This window comes from Mobula birostris, chromosome 8 (assembly GCF_030028105.1).
Source record: "Mobula birostris isolate sMobBir1 chromosome 8, sMobBir1.hap1, whole genome shotgun sequence".
NCBI lineage: Eukaryota > Metazoa > Chordata > Chondrichthyes > Myliobatiformes > Myliobatidae > Mobula > Mobula birostris.
Genome location: NC_092377.1, coordinates 101,129,171 through 101,155,346, shown reverse-complemented (window position 1 = coordinate 101,155,346; position 26,176 = coordinate 101,129,171). Strand labels below are relative to the sequence as shown.

The following is a 26,176-nucleotide window of genomic DNA, read 5'->3' as shown; positions in this document are numbered from 1 at the left end:
GTTTTAGCAATTATACAGGTATATGCACCAACAGATAGAACAAAGGAAGATATAGATAAATTCTATGAAGAGCTTGAACAAGCAAAGAATGGATGCAAATCTCAAGATATTGTTATTGTCATGGGAGATCTAAATGCTAAAGTAGGACAAGGTGCTGATGGAAATACCATAGGAAAATTTGGACTAGGGAAAAGAAATGAAAGAGTTGAGAAATGGATAGAATGGTGCAAGATGAGTGATCAGGTCATTATGAATACCTACTTAAAAACCATCCAAGACGCTTGTGAACCTGGAAAAGTCCAGGTGGTAACACTAGAAATCAAATTGACTTTATTACTATAAACCAAAGATTTAGAAACTCAGTGACTCAATGCAAAACATATCCAGCTGCAGACTGTAATAGTGACTATAATACAGCAGTATGTCATGTAAAAGTAAAACTTAAAAAATTGAAGAAGCAAAAACCTGAATAATCACTTGACTACTTGCAATTAATTAAAGAAGAAAACTTGAGACAAAAATTTACAATTGAAGTAAGGAATACATTTCAAAGTCTAGAAAGACAATCTGTTGAAGATGATAGCAATCATGTAGAAATGAAATTTAACTCTCTAAAGGATGCCTTAGTAGAATCAGCAAAGTCAGAGATTCCTAAAAAAGAAAAAAAGCACAAAGAATAAATGGATGACACATGAAATCAAAAATCTAATGGAAGAAAGGAGAGAGACGGAAGAAAGCAAATCCTATTGAATACAAGTCCTTAGATAAAAAAGTTAGAAGCTTATGCCAAAAAGCCAAAGAAGAATGTGAGCAAACAGAAAGAATCCCTATTACTGATCCAAAAAGGTTACATCAACAAATCTAGAATATCACTGGTAAAAAGCCCCTCTGTTCTTCAGGTGGATGTTTGAAAGCAAAGGACGGTACCATTATCATGGAAAAAGATGAGATTATGAACAGATGGACTAAGTATATTCAGGAATTGTTTGAAGACGATCCAGGCGAAAAACCAGAAATTAAGAAAAACATTAAAAGTCCAAGTATTTTAAAATCTTAAGTTCGTAATGCAATAAATAAGATGAAGGAAAGGAAAGGCAGCAGGTCCTGATGAATTAGTAATAGAACAAGTTATTGCCCTTGAAGATTATGGAATTGAAAAACTTACTGATTTAATCAATGACATTTATGAGACTGGAATAATACCAGAAGACATGAAAAAAAAATCAGTATTTATCACTCTTCCGAAGAAACCTGGAACAACAGAATGTGAATTACATAGGACCATAAGTTTAATGATACTTCTAAGAGTTTTGATGACAAGAGCTAAAAGTAAGATACAAGCTGAAATAGGCAAAGAACAATGTGGTTTTGTGAAAGACAAAGGTACAAGAAACGCAATATTGATGTTAAGGCTACTATCAGAACAAGCTATTCAAGTGCAAAAAGATTTGTTTGTTTGTTTTATCGACTACACAAAAGTATTGATAAAGTGAAGCACAATAAGCTATTTGAAATATTACAGAAAACTCTAGATCTGGATTTGAAAGACCTCCGCCTAAGCAGAAATCTGCACTGGGAACAAACTGCCGCTGTAAGAATAGATGGAGAAGTGAGTCAGTTTACGAAAATCAAGAGAGGCATTAGACAAGGGTGTGTTTTCTCCCCTGATTTATTTAATATGTACGGTGAAACAATATTACAAAAAAATAAAGAGACATCTTGGAAATCAAAGTTGGCGGTGAAAACATCAATTATTTCAGATATGCAGATGACACTGTGTTAATTGCAAGTACGGAAGAAGAACTACAAAACTTAATTGATATATTTGTCGAAGAAAGTGCGAAAATAGGTCTATCTATCAATTGCAAAAAGCAACATTGTCCTCTCTTCAAAATAACATTCGTAACCTGAGATGCCTGGACTTCAACGGAGAGGCGCCCCCCCCCCCCCAAAAGACCCAAATTGTGCTGAACAACTGTAGCCCAGGAAGTCAGATGCTTTATGTAACTGCCAGTGGTAATAAGACTGACAAGAGATAGACAGCTCGAAGAATAGGGAAAAGCAGAATGGTATTTCTTACTCTCATAAATGGACATGACCTGCTCTGCAATGAATATCTCATGAACTACATCTCAGGTGTTACGTACCCCATAACTGGGTTGTCAAACCAGCAGAAATGGAACACTCGTTGGAGTCTGTGATTACTAGAAACTAATAAAGTCTTATTAACAAAAATAAGTAATACAGTACACTGACCGCGAGGATATAAATGTAACAGGTTAGCAATGATAGTATACACATATACACAGAAATAGGGTAATAGGAATCAACCAAGCTCTATCGCAGTCTAGGGGTAAAGTGATCAGTCTTAAGGTAAAGCAGAGTTCAGTTCAGTCTAGTGTAATTCGAAGTATTTGCTGTTGTTGTACCATTGGGGGGGGGGGAGGGGGAGGGGATACAGATACAGTTGAGGTTTCAGGCAAACCTTTCGATGCCTTCTGATCCCGCCGTGGTCACCGACTGTGACCCCTCCATTCCGGATGCGACCCTTCTTCTGTGGCAAACCCGGCACCCAGGCAAGGGCAGACACACAACAGGTCCCCTCCAGTTGTATCTTTACACCCTGTGAGCCTCTGACTGATTCCCAGGAATTGGTCCTCCAAACTCCCACCAACTTGTGGGGCACAATGCTCTTTCCAGGGTCTTGTGGCGTGTGTCTTGTGCCTTAGCAAACCTGCTATTTTTATCCCCCTGATGGGGTATCAAACTTCACACTTCCTATTGTCTCAGCAGGACTGTTAATGAACAGTTCAGGTTCAAAGCAAACTGTCTGTGGCAGACACCAACATACTGAGGGTACATCCACACTATGCCGGATAATTTTGAAACCGCCGACGTTTTCAGCCCCCGAAAATGGAGATTTTCAAAAACACTCTCCAGAGTGAATAAATCTGAAAACGCTTAATATCTGGTGCAGTGTGTACGGGGTAAATGGAGAGATTCAAAAACGTTGTCATGACAACACCACAACAACAATGCTTTTTTCTGCTTCTGCTTGGTACTGCGCAAGCTATTATAACGCGCAGTCAGTGTGAACGGCATGAGAGTTAAATTGTAAAGTGAGCTTTTTTGACTATTTAAAAACGCTGTCATGATGTGCCGGAACAGATGTTCGTTGTTTTCTTGAACGCCACCACCTAACAATTTCAGAACAGACGGACGAGACTGAAGCCAGAAGGGTTAGAAATATACTCAACAAATACTTTGACCCAAACAACAGGAATTCTGCAGATGCTGGAAATTCAAGCAACACACATCAAAGAAGAACCTGTCCTGATGAAGGGTCTCGGCCTGAAAGTCGACTGTATCTCTTCCTAGAGATGCTGCCTGGCCTGCTGTGTTCACCAGCAACTTTGATGTGAAATACTTTGACCCATAGCTTACTGAATAAATAAGTATACTCACTTCACCCTGTTTTCTGTCCTTGCTTATATGATGGTGGTTTACCTATTTATGCAAGTACTTCTCTGACAATAGATGTGTAACAGCCTAATGTAACATTGTATGGAAATACAAGATAACGCTGATGCAGACATTTTATACATTTAACAAGGTGCTTTATTAATGCAACAGTTAGTCAGTTTTTCAATATTCGTCGTCAGCTGAGTCATACTGTCCGTGAACTCCCTGTCGGTTGCCTCCTTACTCTCCCGTATTTGTTTTTTTTAAGTTTTAAGTCCTCCTGCGCGAGAACCAAGAGCAATTCCTTTAAAGTTTTTCTACTCTGCAACTGGACAAACGCACACTAAGTAGACCATTTCCTCTTCGCTTGTTTTCTGTGTGTCCTGCGCATGCCCAGTAGGAGGAGATTCGCCCAAATATCTGCCTAATGTGGACGGAGATATTTTGAAAACGCTTCATGTGGACGCCCGTCGTTTTTACCTGAGACCAGCGTTTTCAAGATTATCCGGCATAGTGTGGACGTAGCCTCAATTATGTGTCTCTCTCTTGTTATCTCTCTCTTCTCTCTTATTAGCATTATGAATGGCTCTCCGTTGTCTCTCGTTTATCTCTCTCATTAACATCATGCGTTCTGCAGCTCTGCTTGGCTTCACACATGACACAGGCTACCAGTGCAAAATACCTAGATTCTGGTGAGACCAAGGAGGACACCAACTTTAATCTTACAAATAAACCAAGTTCACATAATGATGGAAACTAATCCTCCAAGACTCCAACCATAGAATAGAAATAAAAATAGTCATGAATGGGGAAAAATTATTTTGATAAAATAGACATTATAGCCACAATATTTCATCAGAGATACACAAAGCTGTATGATAGGCAGCTAGAATAGGGCACTGCCCAAGCAAGAGATCACAACATGACCATATCGTCCATGGCACGGAACAGAAATACATCATCTACTCAGCCTGGCTCCGAAACAATAACAAAAACAAACATTGCAAGGTATATAAACCTGTCTAAATCGTGTAGATTACTCCAGAGGTTATTCTTATCCAGCACTATTTTACAGCCTTGATAGTTATGGAGCTTTGTGTTGAATCCGATTTGCCAACTGAAAGGTTGAATATTTAGAGCAACTGGAAACCGTAAGAGTACAAAAGTTCAGCATCACACATAGGACACCTTTCCTCAAAAATGGGCAGGTGATAAAAGAAGCCTGTTTTAAGACAAGGGGATGAAGTGGAGAAGGTTAGGTATTTTTATGGAACATGGAACAGCACAGGAACAGGGCCTTTAACGCACAATGTTCATTTCAACCAAGCCAATTTTAATTAACCCATCCACCTGCATATTGCCTATAACCTCCACTCCCTGCCCGTTCATGAGTCTATCTGAGCTTCCACATCCCTCCTGTAATGTGGCAAATAGAATTGCCAGAAATATTCCAAATGCATTTAACAGTTTTATAGAGCTGCAATATAGCTTCCCGACAATTATACTCAACACCCCAAATGATGAAAAGCAAACATTCACATACCTTCTTCACTATCCCCATGGAAGCAGTGGACTTGCACCCCAAGATCCCTCAATGCTCCTAAAAGTCTAGCCATTTACTGTATATTTTCCTTTTACATGTGATATCCCAAACTTCAACACCTCACACTTGCGGGGATTAAACTCTATCTGCATTTCCCTGCTCATATTTCCAACTGGTTTCTGTCATGCTGAATCCTTTGACAGCTTTCCTCACTATCCACAACTCTGCTAATTTTCATGTTGTTTCTAAACTTAATATGCCTAAACTTCATTTCTATCATAGGATATCAAAATAATATTACTTTATATAAAAAATTAAAGAATTGGTACAGCTACTCAAATACACATAGCTAAAGGACACAAAAGACAGCCAACTCATCTTATGAGTTGTAAAAATAAAATGCAATCCCCTTCCAAACTGAATAATAAACATCAGATACCAATTCTATTATGTACTAATAAAACAAAATAAACCACCAAATAGAAAACAAGTTCTTCTATTTGTAGGGTTCTCAGTAATATTAGCTGGACTGTTAACTGTTAATTGCTTATTACAAAATGGCTTTTCTGAAGTGTTATAATAAAATGGCTTCTCGTACTGTTAACTGCTGAGTAAGGAGTTCTCTGTGGTAGTATGTTTGGGTTATAATTAGTGATAATGGAAACTGTGTTCATTTGCTAACCAATGGAAGTCACGTTATGCTATCTTGTATGTGTGTGCTGAGCTGAGGACCGCGGGCTTTTTTGGGAGGCAAGCGGAGGGGACGAACATGCGGGGAACAGACATCGGTTCCAGGGCTGTAGATACCGGGCCTCGGGGGTTCGGATGGTGGCTGGAGTCTCAGAAGGATGTTGTGGATGGAATCGGGGGCATGAGCTCCAACGTATTAAAATATTATGTGCACAAGACTGATAAGTTATTTATGTAGCGCCTTTTCTTTTAGTTGTTGCTACTAACCCATCACCAAAAATTATTATAAAGTATAATTCTTTACTCATACTTGGTATATTGCTTGATATTCATGTCGCGGCTGACTATTGGGTGTCTCACACCGTATCCGCACCAAAGCATTTGCACTGTTTGGTAGCGTCAACGGCTATTCACCCTAGGCAACGGGAGTCAGTTGGGGTCAAAGGGGTTACATATTCATTGAGATACCATGCCCTTCCAGCCCTTCAAACTGCGTTGCTCAGCAACCCCCTATTTATCCCTAGCTTAATCATGGGGCAATTTACCATGACCAATTAACCTACCAACTGGTACATCCTTGGACTACCAGAGGAAACTGGGGCACCCAAAGGAAACCTGCATGGTCACTAGAACATACAGACTCCTTACAGACAGCTGCAAGAATTGAACCCAAGTCACTGGTACTGTAAAGGCTGTGCTAACCACTAGGCTAAGTTTGCTTATTTCATCTCATTTTGTAAAGTGAATCAAGATAGATCTTTGACTGAACAAAGCCAAATCAAAGGTACATTTAGGCATCTGAATCACAAGTGCTATACAACCAGACCAGGCAATCAAATTCCAAAAAAGGAATGCAAGCCCTTGGACCAGAATGCACAGGATTTAATTTTGAAATTATTTTTAACATTGCCAGGAAAGAACACAAAGTAAAATTACATATTGAACACGGTCCTATTCATCAAAATCAGAATCAAGAACAAGTCACTCAGCTACTCCAGCCTACATATTTGGTGTCTGCAGTCAAGAACTCAAGAGGCATTTTGATGTTAGATCACTTTACTACAGATTATAGCCTCTATATTAAGTCTGCTCATTGAACCAAGGCCATCAAATCTAAAAGATAAATATTTCTAAACAGTGACCATACAAAAAATTACAATGTAACATTAAATACAAAATGTAAATTCCACTGATTGCATGAACATCAAGAATGCATAAACTTGCGTGCTTAATCAATACACTATTAAGAACAAATTGAATTTATCTGAAGATACATTCTGAAACTAAAATGATGTGCATTACAGCAAATCAAATTTTTGCAATACTCCAAACATGCAACCCACTGAGATAGCTCAGTTATCCTGGGACGACATCATTCAATCTTTTTAAAGCTATTCACCATAATTTTTACTGTGCCCATGGTCTGTTCTTTATCAAATTACTGTACTGCTTTGCACTGTTGTAACTATATGTTATAATTATGTGGTTTTCGTCAGTTTTTTCAGTCTTGGTTTGTCTTGTGTTTCTGTGATATCATACTGGAGGAACATTGTATCATTTCTTAATGCATGCATTACTAAATGACAATAAAAGAGGACTGCATGTCCTCATAATCTAATCACCGTGCTCATTAGCTCTGAATGTCAACTACAAGTTTGAAGCAAAGCAACACAAATCCAACAAAATATGATAAACCAATTTGATTAAACTTCCCCTCTAAAGGATCAAGAGATTCATAAAAATTTAAGTCCAGTCAAAATATTTGGTGTGTTGCAATCAAAAAAATCAATTAATAGGCACATCACACCAGTGCAGATTAGACAAGAAAAACTGAAACATTATCTTCATACTTCTTGCTTATAACTTTAACATTAAACACTGAAAGCACAAATGACAAACAGATTTAGTGTCATTCCTAGTTGCAAGAGAAACTATAAATGAAATTCACTGAGCAATAATTACTAGTCTATAAATGTCCTTGCACATGATGGAAAAAGTCCTCAAACCGAACTGATATCAAATGACACTTGCTGGAATTAGAAGAGATGCCAATTTTGGCTAAGTAAAGGGTCAGCTTGACTGCGAAGGGTGTGCATGAACTCGCCCAACTACATTCAATATCCAGATTCAAGCCTGATGAATGACCATGCAGCCCACATTGGAATATCACTATCTATTATTAGTCAAACTGACAAATTTGACTGGAAAACCTCAGAACAGAAAAAAATTATAGAATGACAGTATTCAATGAACTGAGCTCAAGACCTATTCTAAGATCAGATCCAATCTGTTTCAATTTATTTAGTACGTTTATTTTATTATTTTTAATAATAAGCTACCATTTATATAAATTAAAAAATGGAAGATACATGTTTCCCCCGCCATCCGAAGGTAGAGCATTCCTATGAAACAGTTCGTAAACCAGAATGTCGTAAAGCGAAGCAATTACCAATTATTTATATGGGAAAAATTTGTGAGCGTTCGCAGATCCAAAAAATAACCTACCAAATCATGCCAAATAACACATAAAACCTAAAATAACAGTAACATATAGTAAAAGCAGGAATGACATGATAAATACACAGCCTATATAAAGTAGAAATACTTTTCTACAATTATTGCCGCACTATTCTCCTTATCGAAAATCTCACGTAACCGCTCTCGGCAGAAACACTCTCTCCAGTAACCTTTAAGCTATGAAGCCGCCAATCATACCAAATAACGCATAAAAATACACAACCTATATAAAGTAGAAATAATGTATGTACAGTGTAGTATCACTTACCAGAATTGGGAAGACAGCACCCAGCACATTGATGATGGTGTGTTAGGCTGAGTCGTTGGGGGTTGGGGTGGTGCAGTGGTCCCCAACCGCCGGACAGCGAACTGATACCAATCTGTGGAGAATGCAGCGATACAGTGGTAGTCGGGACATACCCAGCACACCTTTCAGAAAAAAGCCGAAATAAACAAGCTAATTAATTAGGTGCCACCGGGCACCTAATTAATTAGATTGCTTATTTCGGCTTTTTTCTTAAAGATGTGCTGGGTGCGTCCCGGCTACCGCTGCATTCTCTGCGGCCCGGGGGTTGGGGTGGTGGGACACTGAGGTGTCATCTCATCGTCCTCTGTTTCCATCAGGGCAGGCGGGTCATCTTCTTAGTCATAGTCATACTTTATTGATCCCGGGGGAAATTGGTTTTCGTTACAGTTGCACCATAAATAATAGTAATAGAAACATAAATAGTTAAATAGTAATATGTAAATTACGCCAGTAAATTATGAAATAAGTCCAGGACCAGCCTATCAGCTCAGGGTGTCTGACCCTCCCAAGGGAGGAGTTGTAAAGTTTGATGGCCACAGGTAGGAATGACTTCCTATGATGCTCTGTGCTGCATCTCGGAGGAATGAGTCTCTGGCTGAATGTACTCCTGTGCCCACCCAGTACATTATGTAGTGGATGGGAGACATTGACCAAGATGGCATGCAACTTAGACAGCATCCTCTTTTCAGACACCACCGTCAGAGAGTCCAGTTCCATCCCCACAGCATCACTGGCCTTACGAATGAGTTTGTTGATTCTGTTGGTGTCTGCTACCCTCAGCCTGCTGCCCCAGCACACAACAGCAAACATGATCACACTGGCCACCACAGACTTGTAGAACATCCTCAGCATCGTCCAGCAGATGTTAAAGGACCTCAGTCTCCTCAGGAAATAGAGACGGCTCTGACCCTTCTTGTAGACAGCCTCAGTGCTCTTAGACCAGTCCAATTTATTGTCAATTCGTATCCCCAGGTATTTGTAATCCTCCACCATGTCCACACTGACCCCCGGATAGAAACAGGGGTCACCGGTACCTTAGCTCTCCTCAGGTCTACCAACAGCTCCTTAGTCTTTATCACATTAAGCTGCAGATAATTCTGCTCACACCATGTGACAAAGTTTCCTACCGTAGCCCTGTACTCAACCTCATCTCCCTTGCTGATGCATCCAACTATGGCAGAGTCATCCGAAAACTTCTGAAGATGACAAGACTCTGTGCAGTAGTTGAAGTCTGAGGTGTAAATGGTGAAGAGAAAGGGAGACAAGACAGTCCCCTGTGGAGCCCCAGTGCTGCTGATCACTCTGTCGGACACACAGTGTTGCAAGCAAATGTACTGTGGTCTGCCAGTCAGGTAATCAAGAATCCATGACACCAGGGAAGCATCCACCTGCATCGCTGTCAGCTTCTCCCCCAACAGAGCAGGGCGGATGGTGTTGAACGCACTGGAGAAGTCAAAAAACATGACCCTCACAGTGCTCGCTGGCTTGTCCAGGTGGGCGTAGACACGCTTCAGCAGGTAGACGATGGCATCCTCAACTCCTAGTCGGGGCTGGTAGGCGAACTGGAGTGGATCTAAGTGTGGCCTGACCATAGGCCGGAGCAGCTCCAGAACAAGTCTCTCCAGGGTCTTCATGATGTGGGAGGTCAATGCCACCGGTCTGTAGTCATTGAGGCCGCTGGGGCGCGGTGTCTTTGGCACAGGGACGAGGCAGGACGTCTTCCACAGTACAGGAACCCTCCGGAGCCTCAGGCTCATGTTGAATACATGGCGAAGTACTCCACATAGCTGAGGGGCACAGGTTTTGCGGACCCTGGTACTGACACCATCCGGTCCTGCAGCCTTGCTTGGGTTGAGACGTGGTGGGCTTCTTCTATGTCTGCCTGCCTCGATATCAAAGGTCGAGGTTCGTCGTCTGCTGTGGCTGATGTGGAAGGCTTGAAAAACGACAGTATGCTTGACTACTTAGCCTCGCGCATTTTCTATCATCTCATGCAGTTGTTTCATGCTCAGTTCCTGGACGACTTCATTTTCGGTCCGTTCGATACTGCATTCGGTTTTGATTGTTATCCTTTCCTCTTCCAATTGCATCAGTTCTTCATTTATCAGTTCTTGGTCATGGGATGCCAAAACCTCTTCAACATGATCTTCGTCAACTTCCGCAAGCCAAACTCACTTTGTCCTTACTTCGTTCGCCACGATCGAAACACTTAATTATGTCTAGTTTTACGCTAAGTGTAACACCCTTACGAGCTCTTTTAGGCTTTTCCGATACCTTAGAACTCATTTTGCGAATGGATGCTCAAAATAAATCGACATAAAGCACAGATGCTCACAGGCACGTGTTTAAGCAACGCCGGCTTGAATGCAGTTCCGGGGGAGGAGCTTGGCTGCTCGGGGCGCACGCTGCCTTTTTTCGCATGCTGCTTTTTCCACGCGCTGCCTTTTTTCGTAACAGTGAAAACAGCTTCTCGTTAGCGAAAACAGGTAACTAATGTAGATCTTTTGTAACAGCGAGGTTTCGTAAAGCGAACGTTCAAAAAGCGGGGGACACCTGTACACATTTAACCCAGAGCCCATACCTCCATTTCCACAAAAATCAATCTAGTTATTCCATATAACAAGCTATTTCCAAATATGTAAATATTCCCTTTCCAAGTACTCATCTCATCCTGCTTTGCTCAAAGTTCTAAGCAGCAAGGTAGTATAGTGGTTAGCTCAAAGCTTTACAGTACAGATTACCCAGATTCAATTCCTGCTGCTGCATGTACGGAGTATGTACATTCTCCCTGTAACCACATGGGTTTCCTCCAGGTTATCCGGTTTCCTCCCACACTTCAAAGGCGTACTGGTTGGTAGGTTAATTGGTCATTGTAAATTGTCCTGACTAGGCTCAGGTGAAATCAGGTGATTGCTGGGCTGCATGACTTGAAGGGCCAGAGGGCCCTATTCCATGCTGTATCTCAATGTTTATTATCAAAGTATGTATATGTTATCATGTACTACCTTGATATTCATTTTCTTGCAAGCATAACAGGAAAATAAAGAAATACAACAGAATTTAATTAAATGAAAACTGTTAATAGGGAGAAGGAAGCAGAGTAATTTTCAATGTTTGTCACACAGCCTGTGTGTTGGAAGAAGCAAAAGGCTTAATTTGAACTCTGCTCATTCCAAAACCATCTTTTGAGATCCACCATGGCAGCAGGGTACAGAATCAAAGACTGAAGCATGTCAGACACCTTGTAACACTATTGCTTATTAAAAGAAGATGATATGTAACTTGATCAGACCTTAAGACATGGAGTAGAAATAGGCCATTTGGCCCATCGGGTCAGCTCTGCCATTCAATCATGGTTGATCCTTTTTCCCCCTCCTCATCCTCACTCCCCGTAACCTTTAATGCCGTATCCAATCAAGAACCTATCAAGCACTGCCTTAAATACCCCTGACCTCACCTCCGCAGCTGCCTGTGGTAGTAAGTACCACAAATTTACCACCCTCTAGCTAAAGAAATTTCTCCGCATCTGTTTTAAATGGACGCCCATCTATCCTGAGGATGTGCCCTCGTCCTAGACTCTCTCATCATGGGAAACATCCTTTCCACATCTACTGTCCAGGCCTTTCAACATTCAAAAGGTTTCAATGAGATTCCCCCCTCCCCCATCCTTCTAAATTCCAGCAAGTACAGACCCAGAGCTGTCAAGCGTTCCTTGTATGATAACCCTTTCATTCCCGGAATCATCCTTGCAAACCTCCCCTGAAACCTCCAACTAAAACTGTTCATAACACTGAAGGTGAGGCCTCACCAGTGCCTTATAAAGCTGCACCATCACATCCCTGCTTGTGCATTCTAGACCTCTTAAAATGAATGCTTTAACATTGCTTTTACCTTCCTCACCACCTGCAAGTTAACCTTTAAGGTGTTCTGCACAAGGACTCCCAAGTCCACTTGTATCTTAGATTTTTGGAAAATAGTCCGCACATTTACTTCTACTAGCAAGGTGTGCGACCATGCAATTTCCAACATTGTATTCCATTTACCACTCTTGCCCATTCTCCTAATCTGTCTAAATCCTTCTGCAGCATTCCTTTTTCTTCAACACTAGCTGCCCCTCCACTATTCTTCATATCATCTGCAAATTTGGCAACAAAACCATCTATTCAATCATCTAAATCATTGATATACAGAATAACAAGAAAGAGTCCAAACACCAATACCTGCAAATCACCACTAGTCACTGGCAGTTAACCAGGAAAGAATCCTTTTATTCCCAGTCGCTGCTTCCTACCAACTAGCCAATACGCTAACCATGTTAGTAACTTTCCTTTAATACCATGGGCTCTTAACCTGCCAAGCAGCCTCATGTGTGGCACCTTGTCAAAGGCCTTCTGAAATTCTAAATATACATCTACCTCAAAATTATCTATCTTCAAAGTAATCACCTCAAAGAATTCCAACAGGTTCATTAGGCAAGATTTTCCCTCAAGGAAACCATGCTGACTTTGTCCTATCTTGTCATGTGTCACCAAGTACTCCATAACCTCACCCTTAACAATTGACTCCAACATCTTCCCAACCACTCAAGTCAGGCTAACTGGTCTATAATTTCATTTCTGCTGCCTTCCTCCTTTAAGAGTAGAGTGACATTTGAAATTTTCCAGTCCTCTGGCACCATGCCAGAGTCCAATGATTTTTGAAATTTCATTACCAATGCCTCCACAATCTCTACCGCAACCTCTTTCAGACCCGAAGGTGCAGTTCATCTGGTCCAGGTGACTAAAGTACCCTAAGGTCTTTCAGATTTTTGAGTACCTTCTCTCTTGAAATAATAACTGCGCTCACTTCTCTTCCCTCACTCCCTTCAACAGCTGGCATACTGCTGGTGTCTTCCACATTGAAGACTGATGCAAAATGCTCATTTAGTTCATCTGCCATTGGTCCCCAGTATTATTTCTCTGGCCTCATTTTCTAGCGATCCTATATCCACTTTAATCCCTTTTATATTTTTATTACATATTTGAAAAACCTTTTACTGTCCATTTTGATATTGTTTGTTAGCATACTTTCATATTTCATCTTTTCCCTCATAATGATTCTTTTAGTTGCTCTCTGTAGGGTTTTAAAAGCTTTCCAATCCTGTTTTCCCATTAATGTTTGCTTTGTTGAATGCCCTTTTTTTTGCTTTTACATTAGATTTGACATCTCATCAGCCACAGTTGTACTTGCCATTTGAGTATTTATTCATTTTTAGAATACATCTATCTTGCACCTTTCTCATTTTTCCCAGAAACTCACGCCATTACTGCTCTGCTGTCACCCTGCCAGCATCTCCTTCTAATTTATTTTGGCTTACTCCTCTCTCATACCACTGTAATTTCCTTTACTCCACTGAAATACTGCTACGTAAGACTTTATTCTCTCCCTATCAAATTTAAAGTTGAAATCAATCATATTGTGATCACTGCCTCCTATGGATTCTTTTACCTTAAGCTCCCCAATCACCTCCTGTTTATTACATAACACAGTCCAGCACAACTAATCCCCTACTAGGCTCAATGACAAACTGCTCTAAAAAGCCAGCTTGTAAGCATTCAACAAACTTGCTCTCTTGGAATGTCCCTCCTTGCTTACATTGATTGCTTAGGGGCATGACAGGGGCAAAGAGTACAAGAGTCAGGAAGTCATGATGCAGTTGTACAAGTTTGGTTAAATCGCATGTAGGAGTTATGCATCTGTTTTCTACCTGCATTATATTCTGTGTTGCGCATTTATGACGGTCACTAGACATGTGGTTGGGGGCGTAGTAAAAGCGAAGGGTTTAATTATGTATTTGTGCTTTGTTCTCCGCTGTTTAAAACTGGGGATCAATGGGTATCATATCTTTTGTTGACCACTTAACTTCACTTAAGTCTGCTTAAGTTCACTTAATATCACTAGTTTTAGTTTCATAAATTTCATCACTTCAAGATCATGTTTTACATGGTGCTAATAAAGGACCGTATTTCTTCAACTGTTTGGAAATTGGATTGATCAGAGGGTACGTCATACAAGATAATGACCGGTCTGGTTGGCAGCAGCAGCAGCAACACTGGGTTGTTTGAGTTGCTGCTACACTGCGCTTTGCAGTATTGCATGAAGTTCCGTCACCCCATTGTAGGAAAATTTGGAGGCTTTGGAGAAGGTGCAGAAGATGCTGTCCAGATTTGAAGGTATCAGATATGAGAGGTTGTACAAACTTCAATGGTTTTCTTGAGTATAAAAGGTGGAGGAAAGACCTGATAGGAATTGAGAGGCCTAGATAGCATCAACACCCAGAACATTTCCCAAAGCAGAAATACCAAATACTCCTGCACAATTGGAAATATCGCTATTTCTGACCATGTAGTAGTATACTTAAATATTAAGCCCAAAGATAATTCAGCACGATCTAGACAGTGGAGGCTGAATCCCTTTATTCTAAAAGATAATAAATTTATAGATTACTTCTGAATTCAAAACTCTCCTATCTATTAATTCCAAATCAGCTAGTAGTCCATTGATGCTCCGGGAAACCACTAAGGCCTATGCAAAGGGATTAATTATCTTCTACTCTGCTAGTAAGAAGCGACAAGCTGCGGAACAGTAGTGCCTAGTGGAAGCAAGGCTTGCGGCAGCTGAAAAGGATTATATTAATAAGCCTTCTGCAGCCAAGTTACAGAATATCACAGCCCTATGCTGTAAAGTAAACTCTTTATTTACACAATCAGCCAAAAGAAAATTGAAATTTGCTAAATAACGATTGTTTGAACATGGTGAAAAACCAGGTAGGTATTTGGCTTATTTAGCTAGAAAGAAAAATGCCTCTCAGACTATTGCTTCAATTAGGGATGGGACAGGAGCCCTCACTAGTAATTCTAAAATGATTAATATTGTGTTTAAGAATTTTTATTCTAAATTGTATCAATCTAAGCAATGAAATGATGGACAATCTAGGATGGAGTCCTTTTTCAGGAATTTAGATTTCCTAGGCATTTCTTCTGAACAAGAGTCTCTCGTCAATGCTCCATTATCTATACATGAGATACAGGAAGCTGTGAGACAGCTCCAAAGTGGGAAGGTCCCTGGTCCTGATGGACCCACTAGAGAATTCTATAAAGAGTTCACAGGGTTATTATCAGAGCCTATGCTAAACATGTTCAATCGTGCATTTAATTGTGGTCTCCTCCCACCGTCATTGAGAGAAGCTAATATCTCCCTAATTCCTAAAAAACGAAAGAGCCCTTAAGATTGTGCCTCCTACAGGCCTATTTCATTGTTAAATGTTGACTTTAAAATCTTATCTAAAACCTTAGCGTTGCAATTAGAAACTGTGTTACCCTTTATCATAAAAGAGGATCAAACGGGTTTTGTAAAAGGCCATAGATCATCTAACAAAATCAGAAGATTACTTAATGTGATTCAGGCATGTCAGCAACAGGCAGTGGACAGCTTGGTGGTTTCCTTAGATGCAGAAAAGGTCTTTGATCGTGTCGAATGGCCATACCTTTTTTTCACTTTAGAACGATTTGGTGTGGGCAATAATTTTACTAAGTGGGTGAAGGCTCTTTATAATGACCCTTTGGCTGCAATTCTCACTGTATTAGGTCAGATAATTCTAGTATTTTGAGGGGCAGCTGGCAGGGCTGCTCTTTATCACCACTACTTTTCACATGAGTGATCGAGCCATTGGCTGAGGCTATTCGGCGAGACCCCAAATTATTTGCTCCAGGCATAGGACTAGTCACTTAAAATTACACTGTATGCAGATACTGTTTTAATTTTCTTATCAAACCCTGCTGTATCAGTGCACACCTTATACAATGCATCAATTCATTTAGCACCTTTTTAGGTTATAAAATTAACTTTACTAAATCAGAGGCTATGCCTCTGGGGAATCTGCAGCAGGTACCTGACACTCAGGGTGTTTTCCCCTTTAAATGGTCACAGACAGGTTTTGTTTACCTGGGCATATTTATCACACCTACGTTTAATCAATTGTTCAAAGCTAACTTTACACAGTTATCTGACAAAATCAAACAGGATCTTGAACGATGGTGCACTCCTCCCATTTCTTGGCTTGGCCAAACATCCTTGCTCAAAATGAACATTCTTCCTCATCTGCTCTACCCAATACGAATGATTGCATTCATTTTTACCCAACAGATACTTTTTTTAAAAAAATGGCTGGTTAGTTTCTTTCATCTGGAACAAAAAAAGACCCTGTATTAAAATGTCTAAGTTACAGCTTCCCAGTAGTCTAGGGGGTCTGGATTTTCCAGGCATCGGTTTGCAGGGACCTCTCCTCTATTTAGCTAGACACTGAAGCTTCACAAGCAAAATGCCCTCTTATTAATTTGCTTTTCCTCAATAAGATGAAACTAGTTAAGGAATATTGTCGCAATCCAATAACAATTAATACAGTCAGGGCTTGGAGGGCGGTGCGGCAAATTGAGGGCAACGCAGCGAAAATATCACTCTTCACTCCAATAACCAGCAGTCCAGACTTTCAGCTTGGCATAATAGATTCCGGATTTAAACTTTGGATTTCTAAGGGTATTTTCCATCTAGGAGATTTGTTTGATGAAGGAACGATGATGTCTTTTAGTCAAATAGCACAGAAATTTAACATACCCAACAAGGATCTTTTTCATTTCTTTCAGATAAGAGATTATATACAGAAAAAATACATCATTGTTAACTGGTTTCTATAGTTCTGACATAGAAAAGAGGGTGTTTTGTTCTTAGGGTGAAGTCTCCATCAGTACTTTTTACAGCATCCTGAGGGAATGTTCTTGTGGAGAGGCTGAGCAGCTGGGAAGGGTCTGGGAGGAAGAGCTGGGAGTAGAAATTACAGTTGAAACATGGGAAGACATCTGTGATAATGTAAGGAAAATTTCAGTTTGTAATAGAACTAAAGCAATGCAACTCAAAATTCTGCATAGAGCCCATCTGACTCCAGATCGTCTCTCGAAATTTAAGACGGGGGTTTCTCCAATGTGTTCTAAATGTAAAATACTGGAACTTTCACCCACTGTTTTTGGACTCGTCCCAAACTTCAGGCATACTGGAGTGATATTTTGGGTGAAATGGAAAAGATTCTGAAGATGGAGATTGAACCGGACCCAATGCCTTTTCTCTTAGGCTTACCCAGCAGTCGTATTATTAATGCACATCAGAAAAAACTTTTTAACATCCTGACTCTTTGTGCGAGGAAGAACATTTTACTTTGTTGGATATCCGATAAGGCCCCTGGACTTTTTGGTTGGCGTAAATTAATCATGGAATACACTCCTTTGGACTTCTGGCATGTATGGTACACTCAAAAACAAATCATTTTCATAAAACATGGCAACCTTTTCTGCAGTATGTAGATGTAAACCTGTCTGCTATACTAATAAGGGCTTTTGTATAGGATGTTGGGCTGATGTCTATATTTTGATGGAAGTGTTCTGACAGCTGATATCTGTGAGGGGAAGAAATGTAAATGTATCTGTAAATTAAAAGTTTCATTATGCTGAGCAAAAAAAAGAGATGCCAAATATGAGACGCTATAGATTTGCAGTGAGAGGGAGAAAGTTTAAAGGGAACGTGCAGAGCAAATGTTTTTGAATATGTAGGGATGTATTGATATAAATTGTGTAGGTAGAAAGGATTATTTTAATTTGGCGGCACAGATATCATTGGCCAAAAAGTCTGTTCAATGTCATGTTTGGAAAATCTATAAACCTTGTAAACTGACAAGAAATTCCCTGCCAATCACACCTCCAGGTGCAAAGTTTTGATGCAGACTTTTGATATAATCAGTCCAAAACCACATTCAGATTGGGTGATTTGAGCAGCAATCACATCTGGTAAGCCTGTATATAAAAAAAGATTTAAAATGCAAACAAGCCAGTACAATATTCTCTTCCTTAAAGGGAAAATATACCCTGGATATGAAAAAACATTAATTCACCTTCTACTTTAACAAAGATCTGAATGGGAGGCTGGTCAAGAAGTTTCGACCAAGCGGAAGTAGTAAATTGGCTTTGTAGGAGAAACTAGAGAGAGGATATAGATGGCTGCCTCTCTTATTGAAGGCCTGTGACTAGTGATGTGCCACAGGGATCAATTGTTTGACAGATATCAATGATCTGGGTGATAATGTGGTAAACAGGATCAGAAAATTTGCAGATTACACCAAGATTTGGGGTGTAGTGGACAGCAAGGAAGGCCATCAAAGCTTGCAACAGGATCTGGACCAGCTGAAAAAAAGGGTTAAAAAATGGAATTTAATACAGACGTGTGCCCTTGCACTTTGGGAGAACAAACCAGGATAGGAGTTACACAGTGAATGGTGGGCACTGCAGTAGAACAGAGATCCATAATTTCTTGAAAGTAGAATCAAAGGTAAATAGGGTAGTAAAGAAAGCTTTTGGCACATAAGCCTTCATAAATCAAAGAATCGAATACACAGGATGTCATGGTGAAGTTGTACAAAACATTGGTGCGGCTTAATTTGGAGCTCTCTGTGCAGTTTTGATCATCTACCTTCAGGAAAGATGTAAATAAGGTTGAAAGAGTGCAGAGAAAATTCACAAGTGAGTTGTCAGGACTTGAAGACCCGAATTATAGGGCAAGGTTGATTTGGTTAGGATTTTATTCCCTGGAACATAGGAGAATGAGAAGAGATTTGATAGAGGTATACAAAATTAGGGAACAGAAAGAAATAATGTAAGCAGGCTAATTCCACTGAGGTTAGGTGAAACTAAGGTGAAATGTTTATGGGGAACACAAAGGGGGAGCTTCTTCACTCAGAGGGGTGAGAGTGAGGAATGAGTTGCCAGCAGAAGTGGCGGATGCAGATTAGATCGCAAGATAATTACCCAATATTACTGGTATTCGAGTACTACCGTCAGTTACGTTGCTCACAAACTTTAAGCTCTCAAATCTTTCCTATTGCAAAGGAAAAAGAAGGAGAAACATCCTGCTTGGAGGTTTAAGTCCAAGATGTTTCTCACGTCTGGTCTAAGTTCTCTGGTTTCCATGCAGGAATCAACGAATGTGGGCACATTTTGCAACCACAGCCAGATCCCAGTTTGAATGTGCCCTCATCCTTTGATGGATCAGTTCTTGTCAGACTTCTACAACTTGGTAGAAATAGCTGGAAAACATTGCTGTGCACAACAAATAAATCTTTGCTCAGAGAAAAGAGTGGCAAGGAAAACAGAATTGCAACTGCTCCCTTGCTAATTCTAATCATGCTGTTTGTGCATTCATTTTACAGCAAGCATTAAATGTAAAACAAAGGACTTGAAGGAAGTGGAAAAACATTGTTGTATCCCAAGTTTGGCAAACTTACTCATCAATTTCTCACCACATTGTTAACTCCTGGTTCTATTGCTAGAATTCCATCGCAAATCATCTCCTTTCCTGTCACTCATCCTCTCAACAATATTGTTTTCACTCACTCAAAAAAAAAATTAAACCTTAAACTCTTCTCGGGCTTCAAGCCAGGTACAGATATCGATTATTACCAACCTTTCGATGAACAACTCTGCCCACTTCTTCGTGCCTGGGCATGTCCAGTCCGATGACATTTATACCCCTGTATTCCAATTTTCCTCTAAGTTGCTGGTGAACGCAGCAGGCCAGGCAGCATCTCTAAGAAAAGGTACTGTCAACGTTTCGGGCCGAGATCCTTCCACCCAAAACGTCGACCGTACCTCTTCCTAGAGATGCTGCCTGGCCTGCTGCGTTCACCAGCAACTTTGATGTGTGTTGCTTGAACTTCCAGCATCTGCAGATTTCTTCGTGTTTGCGTTCCAATTTTCCTGATTGATTAGTCATCATCCAATCAGGTATCCACTCTCCCACCTAGTTTACAATTGAATTTCGCTTCTTATTTAGGGTGAGACCTATGGAAGAACTGAAATTCAATTGTAAACAAAGACCACCGGACTAGGCATGCCCAGGCATCATTTGTACCTGGCTTGAAGCCCTAGAAGTGTTTACTCATCATATACACCTGGAAAGCACGAGATCCTTTTTCAATTTGAACCCTGTCAACTTTACAACCTTCTAATGTTATTAAATTGTTACCACCTTTCCCACAACTCCATGAAATTCCTGTGCTGATTCCGTCCACCAACTCACAGGGATACTTCACAATTGGGGCAAGTCAAATGTTGCAGGTCAAGTCCCACCCCAGAAAACTGAGCTGAATACTGTCTTTTAGATAAGATGTGAAATCAAGCCGTCATCCACATAAACATGGCACACTGCACCATTTTAAAACAGCTGGGAGTTAACCTAGCCAATTTATTCATCAAAAACCACTAAATAAATTGGATCTCATCAAGTATCTCACCATTTTACAGGTTTCTCCCGCTATCCAAAAGTAGAGCGCTCCTATGAAACCTTTCATAAGCCGAAATGGCGTAAAGCAAAGAAGCAATTACCATTAATTTATATGGGAAAAATTTTTGAGCATTCCCAGCCCCAAAAAGTAACCTACCAAATCATACCAAATAGCACATAAAACCTAAAATAACACTAACATATAGTAAAAGCAGGAATGATATGATAAATACACAGCCTATATAAAGTAGAAATAATGTACGTAGTGTAGTGTCACTTACCAGAATCGGGAAGATTTAGCCAAAACCGATTTATAGAGAAAAAATAATCAGCACATACACGCATGCGCACACACCTGCCCGTGCAAGGCTTCATGGTCGTGGTAGTCTTTCTCGGGGTAAACACAAGTTTAAAGCGGGCGCCTTTTTTCATAAAAGCAAAAATCCTCTTCGGATTTCTTTCGGTTAGTGAAAACAGGTACTAATATACGTCTTTTGTAAAAGTGCAGTGGCGTAAAGCGAACTTTCGTAAAGCAGGGGACACCTGTATTTATGCAAAATCACAAATGGCATCATTTGTTCTAAACCCATCTCAGGACTGCAAAGTCAAAGGCATTAACTTACTCCCTCCACTCCCTTTTAAACCTGTCAGTTTTTTTTCTCCTGTCCTGCTGAAGGGTCTCAGCCCAAAATGTCAACTACTCTTTTCATAGATGTTGCCTGGCCTGCTGAGTTCCTTCAGCATTTTGAGAGTGTGGCACCAACTTCAAAGTGACTACAGAGTGCATGTCACTCAACCACAAACAAGATCATCTCCATCTGCCACATACCATAAAAGCTTCATAGATCACTTTCCTTATTCTTCACATTTGATGAAACATGACGTAGTCAAGAAAGAGACATTCAAATTTTACCTCATACTCCTGGACTATGCCTTTGCTTGCACATCAGCATATTTATCACAATACGAGCAGGAAAAATATTCTGAGTAACTTCCCAGCCTCTGTATCAACTTTAACATTTTACAAACATGAATTCAGCTGTTAACATTATATACACTCCATCAAATACTGTCTACCTCAAGAAAAAAATTCCCCTGTGCTTTTTCCAGAGGAGCTACTGCCAAACCTCCATGCCCTTATCAGCTCTTTGGTCATCTGCCACAGTAACCTTTGATTCCTATATACTGAGCTGCCCAAAGGAGTTTTCTGATTGCAAGAATTGATGTCAGCAACTTATAAAATTCTTCTTCCAACATACAAATTCATTTAGAGCCTGCTTCAAGCTCCCTTCAAACATCTCCCTTCTCACTCTTAACCTGTCAAAGCTTGTAAATCCTTCACTTTCTATGACACACATCTTTTAACTGCTTCTAGTTAAAGACCCTTACCACTTGATAATCCTACCTCATAATTTGGTCTTCATTTACTAATGCATAATCAGCAATAAGTGGTTAATTCTCTTATTTCATACCTTGCTTAATATTGCCCAGAACATTACCCAAATTGTCATGGACCAGATGGACTGAAGGGCCTGTTTCTGTACCGTCTAAACATTCATCACTTTGCAACAGTTATTCAAGCTGTTTTTCAAAGCTTTTAGGCCATCTATTTTCAAAACCATGGCTTGGTTAGGAATAAATGGTCTCGAATGCAAATTCGCAGAGCACTAAACCTATGATTTAGAAATGAATGTTGTATTCCTCACTGTGCTCAGCAGGCACAGTGAGGAATAGAACAGCGAAAACAGCCAATTCTCCAGATACAAGACTTTTGACAACAGGCAAGTGATAAAGAGACCATGACTGTTACAAATCTAGATGGAGGCAGTCTTTGTAATAAAGAAATTATGGTTCAGAAACTAGGTTTGGGTATGATTACAAACACATAATTCAGCATGAGAAAGCACAAAGCCTCAGATACAGAAATCTGAAACAGCACTAAGCCCAATTTTCTAATTCCTCTACAGATGCAGCTGAATAGCTGTGTTTTCCCAGCATTTTCTGCTTTTAATTTTTAACTTAGCAACAAGTTGGTTGTGACAGTGTTGTCATCTGGTCATGTACAAAACGATCGTGAATCTCAGCCAATAAAATAAGCAGGATTTGGAGAGTTCCTTCTGCAGAAATTCCTGAAACCTTAAAACTAATGAAAGATTTAACAATTTCTTTTGTAAAAAGCAAAGGCTGCTTTTTTCTTCGGACTAATTAACACTGTTACTGTTAACAAAATTCACACTGTTCCATGTTTGCCAACTTGAATTTGTAAGCAGTCAGTGGAACAACACAAGTGTTCTGCACCTGTCCCCTATATCCAGAGGTGTTTCCTGTCAACAAAACCAAGTCACAAATGGATCACAAACTCAAACAAATTTAGCTATAATATTCCAAACTTTCTGGATGGTATTTTTCTCTAATGAGAACACATGGCTTCAAAAAAAACAGTAGTATTGAGATAGGGATGACACCAGAACATAATCTCAAAAATAAAAATAATACTTGAGGTTCCTTATTTTTGAAAAGGGGGGGCGGAGGGAAGAAGAAAGCAGAAGCAACAACTCCATTCTGATAGCGAGCAACAGTGATCTGATCAAGTAGTTCCAGGGACATTTAACAGAACACATTTATATGAAATGCTGTTGTAAGACAGTAGCATCCAACATCACAGATCCCCACCACCCAGGTCATGCTCTGGGTTCAACAGTTACTCCCCCCCCAAAAAAAACCATCAAGCTCTTGAACAAAAGGGTTCAACACTCTGGTTGATCTTTCATTGATCCTGCTATAATTATTATTCTATATATTTGCTGAGTAAGCCCATGAGAAAATGAATCTCAGGGTTGTATATGGTGACATATATGTACTTTGATAATAAAATTTACTTTGATAGCAACTCATTCATTTAGCAATGACATGCGGATGGTGGTCTTACACATCACTAACATATTGCAGACAAAACTCTGCTGGGACCTACAGCAACACAATATACAACGAGTCGAGCAGCCTCTGTGGAGGAGTTGTACACTCGTTAACGTGACAAACTTGAATGGATTATAGAAGGCTCCCTGGGGAAAGGAGAAGTAGTTTAAAGGGGAGCTAGCATTGCGCGATAGCGTGTGTGGGTTTCTACTTCCTTTACGAGCCTCACCTCCTCTCGTCGTTTCTGCCAGCGGCCGCACGGGCTCTCCTCCAGAATCTCACTCTCGTCTTCACTCTCCTCCTCCTCCTCGTCGTCCACTTCGGCCGTGGTGTTCATGGCCTCGGCTGCCTTGTCCGCAGCCGCAGCCGCCGCCACCGCCTTTTCGCCTTCCGACATCACCTCAGCGTCTGCTGAGCTCGCCGCCCCGACACCCGTCCGAATGGAGCCCGGCGGCGGCGGCCTTGCTTCTCTCGGACACCGGCACCGGGGGTGTGGTGATCGACTTGAAACAAAAAAAAACTCGCTGACTGCTATCTACCAGCTACCCCGGCGTATTAGCAAACCCCACCGACGGGATGGTTGACGGCGCTCCCAGTCTTCTTCAGACGCGGGGAGCCGTTCTCCTCAGCGAGCTAATGGCGACCGTAACATCGACTCCATTCGTTCAGACGTTCAAACGGCTAGACCCACTTCCCTCGGGCGTCTGACGTCATTTTGACTGACATTTGACCGGACCAATCAGAATCCGTCAGCGTCAGAATCAGAGTGAACGCTAAAGGGGTGGGGTTAAACGGTTGGGCCGGTGGACATGACGTCACAGACAGCGCGCTCTTCCCTCCCCAACGGTTATGTCACGCGCAAGGGCAGTGCGGGCCAATGACGCCAATAGGTGGAGGGGCAACTAAAACGTCCGTTTCTCTGCCCGCAGTAGCCAAATTGACGCGAGGCTATTCCGCATGACGTCATTTAAAACTCCAGAATGATTGATAGACACATTCCCCAATCACCATCGCTTCCTTTTTTTTACTTAGCTCTGGACCAGTAACCTGGGCCATCTGCCCCACCCCGGAAGTTATGCCAGATTTGTTAAGGACCCCGTAAAAAACAAGAAATTGGGGGCCACAGGAGTTTCTTAATCGGTCGTGATAAGTTTACTGTTTTAATTAAATATTTCTAAAATAAATAAATGAAAAAGAAATGAATATATGTAAACACAAGAAATTCTGCAGATAACAGGAATTCTGCAGATGCTGGAAATTCAAGCAACACACATCAAAGTTGCTGGTGAACGCAGCAGGCCAGGCAGCATCTCTAGGAAGAGGTGCAGTCGACGTTTCAGGCCGAGACCCTTCGCCAGGACTAACTGAAGGAAGAGTTAGTAAAAGATTTGAGAGGGGGAGGGGGAGATCCAAAATGATAGGAGAAGGCAGGAGGTGGAGGGATGGAGCCAAGAGCTGGACAGGTGATTGGCAAAAGGGGATACGAGAGGATCATGGGACAGGAGGTCCGGGAAGAAAGACAAGCGGGGGGGAATCCAGAGGATGGGCAAGGGGTACAGTCAGAGGGACAGAGGGAGAAAAAGGAGAGTGAGAGAAAGAATGTGTGTACAAAAATAAGTAACAGATGGGGTACGAGGGGGAGGTGGGGCCTTAGCAGAAGTTAGAGAAGTCGATGTTCATGCCATCAGGTTGGAGGCTACCCAGACGGAATATAAGGTGTTGTTCCTCCAACCTGAGTGTGGCTTCATCATTACAGTAGAGGAGGCCGTGGATAGACATGTCAGAATGGGAATGGGATGTGGAATTAAAATGTGTGGCCACTGGGAGATCCTGCTTTCTCTGGCGGACAGAGCATAGGTGTTCAGTAAAGCGGTCTCCCAGTCTGCGTCGGGTCTCGCCAATATATAAAAGGCCACATCGGGAGCACCGGACGCAGTATATCACCCCAGCCGACTCACAGGTGAAGTGGTGCCTCACCTGGAAGGACTGTTTGGGGCCCTGAATGGTGACAAGGGAGGAAGTGTAAGGGCATGTGTAGCACTTGTTCCACTTACATGGATAAGTGCCAGGAGGGAGATCAGTGGGGAGGGATGGGGGGACGAATGGACAAGGGAGTCGCGTAGGGAGCGATCCCTGCGGAATGCAGAGGGGGGGGGAAGATGTGCTTAGTGGTGGGATCCCGTTGGAGGTGGCGGAAGTTACGGAGAATAATATGTTGGACCCGGAGGCTGGTGGGGTGGTAGGTGAGGACCAGGGGAACCCTATTCCTAGTGGGGTGGTGGGAGGATGGAGTGACAGCAGATGTACGTGAAATGGGGGAGATGCATTTAAGAGCAGAGTTGATAGTGGAGGAAGGGAAGCCCCTTTCTTTAAAAAAGGAA

At 41.2% G+C, this 26,176-nt stretch overlaps 1 protein-coding gene across 1 annotated transcript in view; it reads right to left on the bottom strand.

The window, feature by feature from the left end:
* LOC140201540 (nuclear receptor-binding protein-like) overlaps positions 1-24,491 on the bottom strand; it is a 102,055-nt gene extending 77,564 nt beyond the window's left edge. Inside the window, exon 1 of the mRNA XM_072265809.1 lies at positions 24,025-24,491. Within this exon, the coding sequence (XP_072121910.1) occupies positions 24,025-24,192 (168 nt within the window). The 5' untranslated portion in view covers positions 24,193-24,491. The remainder of the gene's footprint in view (positions 1-24,024) is intronic.
* Positions 24,492-26,176: the final 1,685 nt, after the last annotated feature.